A 7,552-nucleotide genomic window follows, 5' to 3' on the forward strand; every position below is an offset into this window, starting at 1 on the left:
GCGGTTGTGTCCGACGCCGCTCCGCACGGCCTCCTCACAGGAGGCCATTTTCCAGAGCACTTCGGAATCAATTCCTCCTCCATCTCCTAATTCTCGCTGCCACCCGGGGAATTTCGCCCATGTATACAAATCACCTTTTCCTCGGCCCTTTCCAGCACCCTGGCAGGCTCCCCCTGGCAATCAGCTCTCGGGATACAGATCCCCGCATCCACCAGGCTGGCCACGGTGCGCCAAGGATCCCGTAACCTCCTTCTCCCACTAGGCGCTACCCACTGAGCGCCTTTGCACCTCCCAGCCCCGTCCTTTCTCTTTTAGCTTTGAACAGCTGAGCTCAGCCCGACCGCGGCAGGGCCCCTATGGCGTCCGGTATGCCGGAGCGTGGCTCGGCCGCGTGTTCCCGCCGGGATCCGTGCGGATTCCCGAGATCCGTACGGATTCCCGGCGCCGCCCTCAGCCCCGTCCGGCCCGGGCGCGCGCCCGCGGCGGGGAGGGGGCGGGCGGCGCGAGGCGGGGGCGGGGCGGGGCGAGGGCCGGAGCCCCGCCCCCCGGCCGCGTGCCCGCGCGCGCGCCCCCCGCGCCGTGACCCATTTCGCCGAACAAAGGATTCGCGCTGGAATCTCGCTCGGCGCCGGGACCTAAAATGGCGGCGGCGCGCCCGCCCCCGCCCCTTCCGCGGGCGCCATAGAGACGGGGCGGGCGGAGCGGCCTCCCCTCGGCGCCGCTCTGTACGCGGGCGCAGCCCCGGCTCGCTGGTGCGGGCGGGACGGCGCTGCCGCGGCATGGCGGGCGAGGGCGACTCTGAGCCGGAGAAGGTAATGGAGGGCGGGGAGGCGGCGAGGGGCCAGGAGGGGAATGAGGATGATCACAAGGAGGAGGAGGAGGATGAGGAGGAGCTGGCCGCCGCAGCCCCGCGCTGGGGACACGGGAGGTCATTGCAGAGCAGCAGCGACCGTGCCCCCACCGCCCCGCCCCGCTGTTGCAGCGCCCGAGGAAATAGCTGGGGAACAATGCACGGAAACGCGCGGCACGGCTGGGGCTCTGCCGGGCCACGGGGCGGGCGGCGTTTGGGTGTGCGCTGGGTCCTCCGGGTCCCGGCGGGACTTTCTCGTGGCGGTGGGGCCGGAGGGTCCGTGAGGCCGCTGGTCTGCAGTGGTCAGAGACATAACAAATGATGCCCAGCCTGGCAGCAGGTGAGACGCTATTTTAAAAGGATGCATCACGCTGCATGGATGTATCACGGATACCTTCTTAGCCAACAACAGCGACATATCAAGTGACTTCGTCCATGAGAGCCCTTGAAATTACTCATTAGGAGGTGCGACCAACATAGACCACATCCTTTCTGTCTCGCCTGTACGCAGGGACAGCTGATGGCTGTCCCGAGGGAACATGGATAAAACTAACGCTGGGGATTTCCGTGCCTGCCATCCCCATTACCACAGTGACACAATGACTTCTCCCACAGAGTTGTCAGCTCTCCAGAAGCAGTTGAGCATTGTAGTACTCCATCTTCAAAATCTATTTTGACCAAGTGGAATACCTTCACAACAAAATAAAGCAATCACTTTTGATGAATTTTGCTACAATTGCACACATGATTCTTCATGCTCTAATGGTTTAAGCACAATAGACTGAAATGTGTTTTTACACCATCCCTGAGCACAATAGACTGAAATGTGTTTTTACACCATCCCTGACCAAAGGATTGGCAGCAGAAAAATGTTCAGGGGTTACTGAGGGGCAGCCACCTTGACCCTGACCCATGTGCCCAGCCCCTGCCTAGACATAGGGTTAAGTCATAAATTAGTTAGGTTTATAAATATGTTTATTCAGTACTAGGTTCTCTATTACATGCTCATTCTCCAGTAAGTTAACTTTTTCCAAGCACATTTGCTCGCTTCAGGTACTAAACTTACATGTCATGACTAACTGCATATTTGATTGTAGCCTTCCTTCTTTGTTGCAATGTAACAAAAATCCTGGATTCTTAAGAGTCTTCTCTCTTCTTTTTGGGGGGAATGTAAAGGTAAGAAATTAAGTAGCTAATTTGTAATATTCAGTGAAAAGGATGGATCAACAGTTTTGTGCAAAACTATATTATATAAATTAATAGTTAACTCTTCCAAAAACATCCCTGATGTATCTGTACCTGTTCACTTTTGGTCATATATAACCCTAGACACAGTAAGTTCTCAACTAGTTATGCTTGACTATTAAGATAACAAGTCAGTTTTACAGTTGAGTTGGCATCATAGACTTCTACAGAAGTGATTTTTTAAATTTATGGGTTTTTTTGTTTGTTTGTTTTGTCTTACAGTCCTTTAAACTCTTTGGATTTCTCGATGTTAAAAATATCCCATGTGCGCGAGAATCAGTGCTCTATGGCTCCTTGGGGGCTTTAGTTATGGGTCTTGGACATTTTTTAGCAACTAGTAAGTACTTACTCCTTTTGGGTTTTATATATTTATTTGCAAGAAAAAGATCTTCTATTTGTTGTTAGGTGTTATTAATAATGGGAAGTCATACAAGTTGTTTTCTCTAACTTTTCATAAGATTTTTTGTTTTTCTTTCAGGTAGAGTTAAAAGATCTTGTGATGTTGCAGTTGGTAGCTATATTTGCACAATGTTAGGATACTGGTATGTAAAATTCTTCTTCAATTTTGATAGGCCTATGTTGACTGAATGGTACAACATGATCCCTGTGTTTCAGTTTTCAGAAACAGTGTTTCATGGTGGTTTTGAAACCACATTTAAAAAACTGCCTAGCAAAGCATCCTCTTCCTTGTCCCCAAAATACTTATCTTCTTTAAAGGAAAACATTTCACTGTGTTTGAATGTTTATGTTTATATATATTTAAAATACTTCCTATTGTTTCTTGAATTCTAAGCTATCAATTCCCCCACTTATTTCCATTTTTCTTAATTATTTTTTCCTTTTCATACCCCATTCTTGTCCTAATTCCAAAGGCAGCATGCTTAATTTTACTAGCAATGTGGTTGCAACTTTTCAGCTGCCTGAATGACTCTGGTTTGATCCTTCCACTCATATAAAGCAGGGAATTGTGTTTCCTTTTCATCCCCTCCCCTAGGTTTTACTGCAGGTACAACTTGGCCCAGCAAAGGATCCGGCAAAGAATGCTTAAAGATGGAATGAAAAACAGGATTTTATTTGAAGGCAGTTATCTTGATCCAGAAAAGAAACAAAGTGGCAGTGAAAGAAGCGATTCATAGGTTGCTCCGGAAGGGTTGTGGTTTAATACATCTTTGGGAAAAGGTGGTCCAGAAAAAAGTCAGTCTACACTGTAAGCCTGTGAGGTGTCTAGAACTGGTAAATCATGGTTTTTCCAGCAAATCTGAGCAGGAAATTCATAGTGAATCTGTTAAGTCGGTACAAGCCTTGCTTTGTTTCATGTATGTATGTGTGTGACTGCAGACATTTGCAGTGACGTCCTGTCAAACATCTGGGAGCTGCTGTGTTCTCTTCAGCGTCTCAGAGGATGCAGGACAGTGATTTGGGACTGCTTTAACTTCCACAATAAACAGAGCCTGGTTTGTTTTAGCAAAGTTGTAATTACATCTCATTCAAATACAGGAAAACATTTCCATCACCTGTTGAGCCTTTGGTGCTATTATTAACAGTGCTGTTTGTGAAACAGGAGTGTTTGAACAGGAGGAGAAGGCTTTGCTTGTGCGAAGTGGGTGATAGTCAGCAGCCTTTGTAAGATTTCAGCTGCAGGATAACCAGATAACTTACATACATTGTGGAGCTGAAGGATTTCCATCTTTGTTCTGTTTGAAACCAGGAATGAAATCACACTTCAGAGCAGTCTAAACTTTGTAATTAAATAATTTTTTTACTTCATTAAAAATCTCACGACTTAAGACACTTCTCTACTGTTTGTGGAATCATAATGTACATTATTTGTAAGTAGCAATGCTTGTTTTTTCTTTCATTTTTTTCTTTAAAGGCATGTTCTACAGTGATTTTTCAGTTAAAAGAAATATCAGTACATAATGTCAAGGAAACCATCTCATTTGGAAATACAGTGTTAGGTCTAATAGCATATTGGTAAAAAGATGAGTGATGACATCACTTGCTTGCTTCTGCCTGCACGAGTGACACAATGTGTTTATTTTTACATATAATGATTTATGGTCTATTATGCTGTAAGCACTTTCTGGTCTAAAGGCATGTCACCAAGCAAAAACAGTCCTTTTCCCCCAGCCTCTGCTTAGTCTGAGAGAGTTTGTGATCTGTTGTTAACTCACACTGGTGCAGGGAGGTTTGAAAATCCAGATGCAAACAGCAGTATTGCTCCCCTTATTTATTTGGAAATATACTTTAGAGCACTAAGCAAACATGCTATTTACACTGAGAAAATTAAACTTTTACCCTCTGTGGATTAGCTTCTTATAAGAAGAAAACAAACCTATATACTCTAATTCCTTTATGCCCCTCTATTCCTCATGTTTGTTCTGAGAGAAACAAAGATAAATTTTATTGAGGTCATTGCCTTCAATATTTTATATAAAAAGTCTTTAGAAGAATTAATGCAATGAAACACTTTCTGTCCTCACTGCAAATGCCAAACTGAGAAGTTAATTGGTAGCTAACTCAGAAGAGAAAAATGTTTCCCCTGGTTCTGTGCTGGCTGGGGGGCCAAGGGGCTGTGGGAGGCTTCTCCTTGGGGTGGAAGCTGCTGCTTCCTAAAGCCCCTGGAGCAGCAGTGGGAAACTGAGCGAGCCATGAAGCTGGTCTTAACCAGCTCCTGTTTTAGTACGTGGCTGAGTTCTCTCCTGTCTGACCTAAGAAAAGAAAGTGCAGCCTAAGCAGGGGGTCTTTTGGCTGCGAGGTCATAGGTCAGCTGGGGGTTTGGGCAACAAAAGCACAGGGATGAAAATTTACTCTTTGGCAAAGAGCAGCTGTAGAGAGAAGTGAAGAGTGTTTTGTGCTAATGGAAAGAAGTTAGCATGTGCATAATGGCATCCTTCAAAACACACACACATACTGTGACTGGTGAGAAAGTTAAAGCAGCATTATGATACTGTGTAAGTAAAAAAAATCTGGGGAAAGTTGCAGCATTAAAACCTGTCTGGTGTTAATTGGTGTCATATAATTTACTGTATTTAAGGATATTAGCCCAATAGCAGCTTAACCACAGTTTCAGCAATAACTCTGAAATGCTAGATGTATCTGCATTGCATAGATAACTCATCTAATACTTTTGCTTCACTGTGCAGAGTGTCAAATGAGCGTGCCAGATGTTCACAGAAAAACTGGGGAAGATGCAATGTGCAGGCAGCCTGGCCAGCACACTGGAGCTTCAGTGTTTACTAAAACTAGAGGTGGAATTAACTGAAAGTCAAGGCCTTTTCCCAATAGGGCAGGGCAGGGATATAAGACAAGGAAGCAGTGAGCAGGACTCTGTTGGTGTGAAAGGGGGGCTGCAACAGCAGAGGGGAGAATGCTCATGGTCAAACATGCAGGGGAAAGTCTGGCATAATTCCTCGAAGTGCTGGCTGCAGCTGCTTCCGTGCCAGCTATGGAGAGTGAATTGAAAGTGACTGATGGGTTAGCCCAATTAAAGAGCGAGAGACAGGATAAAACAAAAAAATCTCAAAGCTGTTGGTTGTCATAAATTAGGATACATTGACAAGAAAACAAAAATTTCTGTTATTTAAGTAATTCTGACGTTTAAAAACAACAACATAACTATATTTTTTAAATTAGTGAGTTGTATCCCTATTTATCTGTTACTGCTAATTTCATAAATCCTAAGTCATTGGTGGAAATGTTTAGCACACCTCTGTATTTTATTATCAGACTTGAAATGTAAAACAATTGCAGCTAATGACAGATATGATAGTGTTTGCTTTGCTTTGCCTAAAGAAAAACTTAGCAGACAGTTACTAGGATGGAAAAGAAAAAAATAATTTCTAAGATGTTTGGTTTTCAGCCCCCTCAGAATAAACCATAAAAAGGGGGAGAATGAAGTATAGCAACTTGAAACCCTAAGTTGTTAAAACCCTGTTTATTTCACCGACAGTTATGTTACTTGGTCACTGAGCAGTGACTGACAAGCAGTGTTTATCCCTGAAGTTAGGGAAATCCTTCCTTAAAGCAACCTAAACCACCAGCGAAACAGGGAGCTGGGTTTATGGCCCCATTGCTCCTCCAGAGCTTTCTGTTCCTGTTCCCCGCAGTAGCGGAACTCTGGGAAAAGGCGTTTGCAGCCTCCTCCAGCAGGAGCGCACGCCTGGCACTGCAGCAGCGGCCACTTGTGCAAGGTGTGTCCTCCGGGTCCTTCGGGAAGGGCAGGCACTGTGGGAGGCACCTGGAGATCCAAGGTTCATTGCCAGCCCCATTCCCAGAGCTGTGTGTGATCAGGTGCCGTGGGTGCCTCTCGCAGGTGCAAATGTCCTTCAGCCACTGGCAGATGCAACAGGCTCAAAACCCAGGAACTTTTCTGAAGGTGACAGCACAGGCAATTACAGCTGCCATCCCAAACTTGTCCCTTTACCCCTTAACCCAAGCAGAGATTTTAGGGAGATGTTGGCCCTCTCTGCATTTTGCCGGCTTCCAGACTCTGTGTGTGTCACCGCCCACCCCACGTCCTTGAGTGCTGCAAAGTAAAGGTCATCTCTTGTCACTGAGCCTGGCTTTTGGTAGGGGTTTTTTATTTGGGTTTGGAGGAAGTACCTTTGTGTTTTCTGGTATAAGCAATCCAGGTAACAATGAAGTACTGTGTGAATTCAGCTCTAATGAGCTCCCAAGCAAAATATTTTCTCCAGCTTAGTAGACTAATTCCCATACTTCTCTTGTTCCTATCCAGACATTTAGCTCAAAAGCTCAGTGGTTACCAATGAAAGTTGTTTGCTTCCTCTGTTTAACTCTTGAAACAAATACATTGTTCTTGCCTTGGAAAACTCATCAAAACAAACTTTTACAGTATATTCAGATGCTCAAGAAGATGATTTTTGATTGTTCTTTTTCCCATAAGTGAAGAAGTAAGAACTAATTCCATATCAGAAGTGGAACTGAGTTTTAGTCAATGTTTAGACTGAAGGCCTTGGAACAGATAACTTTATTACATTTAAAATGAAAGTATTACATTAAGCACGTACAGCTGCTAAACCTTCAAAGGGTGGTGGAGGAGGAGGGTAATGAGAGGTAGAACCTTGGATGACAGTTTGAGGAATACTCAGACTTTTGTTCATGGCTAACAGCACCCTGACTAAGGATAGGTCCCCTCTTTTTCACACACTCCTTTGGTTTTTTCCTGCTTGAGTTCATAGTTTGCCTGAGAGCCATCCAGCAGGGGGTCGGTCTGCCTGTTCCTGCAGGAATAGGTCACGGCATCCTTATGTCTGCTTGTTTTCAAGATTAAGAGCAGTTTGTTCTGAGGCTATTTTAATCCTGCCAGCTTCTGTCATCTGTCATGGGCAAGAGTGCGTCAAAACCCTCAACTCTCCTGAACATGCCAGGGGCCCTCTGGCAGTACCTAAAATGTACCATGGATTATTCTCTTTGGACTGGCCAGAAATACCCAGA

At 45.3% G+C, this 7,552-nt stretch overlaps 1 protein-coding gene across 2 annotated transcripts; it reads left to right on the plus strand.

Annotated features, from left to right (window-relative positions):
- Window positions 1–736: 736 nt before the first annotated feature.
- On the plus strand, window positions 737–3,833 carry LOC131081360 (cytochrome c oxidase assembly protein COX20, mitochondrial). Of its 2 annotated transcripts, none has more exons than XM_058020408.1 (4): window positions 737–812; window positions 2,318–2,432; window positions 2,574–2,637; window positions 3,090–3,833. In XM_058020408.1, the coding sequence occupies exons 1-4, from the start codon at window positions 780–782 to the stop codon at window positions 3,229–3,231; spliced, it is 354 nt and encodes a 117-aa protein (XP_057876391.1). In that variant the 5' UTR covers window positions 737–779; the 3' UTR covers window positions 3,232–3,833. The 2 variants fall into 2 exon arrangements, with proteins under 2 accessions (XP_057876391.1, XP_057876390.1); XM_058020407.1 differs by lacking the exon at window positions 737–812 and adding an exon at window positions 1,676–2,026.
- The last annotated feature ends 3,719 nt before the right edge of the window (window positions 3,834–7,552 follow it).

This window comes from Melospiza georgiana, chromosome 3, assembly GCF_028018845.1.
Source record: "Melospiza georgiana isolate bMelGeo1 chromosome 3, bMelGeo1.pri, whole genome shotgun sequence".
Taxonomy (NCBI): domain Eukaryota; kingdom Metazoa; phylum Chordata; class Aves; order Passeriformes; family Passerellidae; genus Melospiza; species Melospiza georgiana.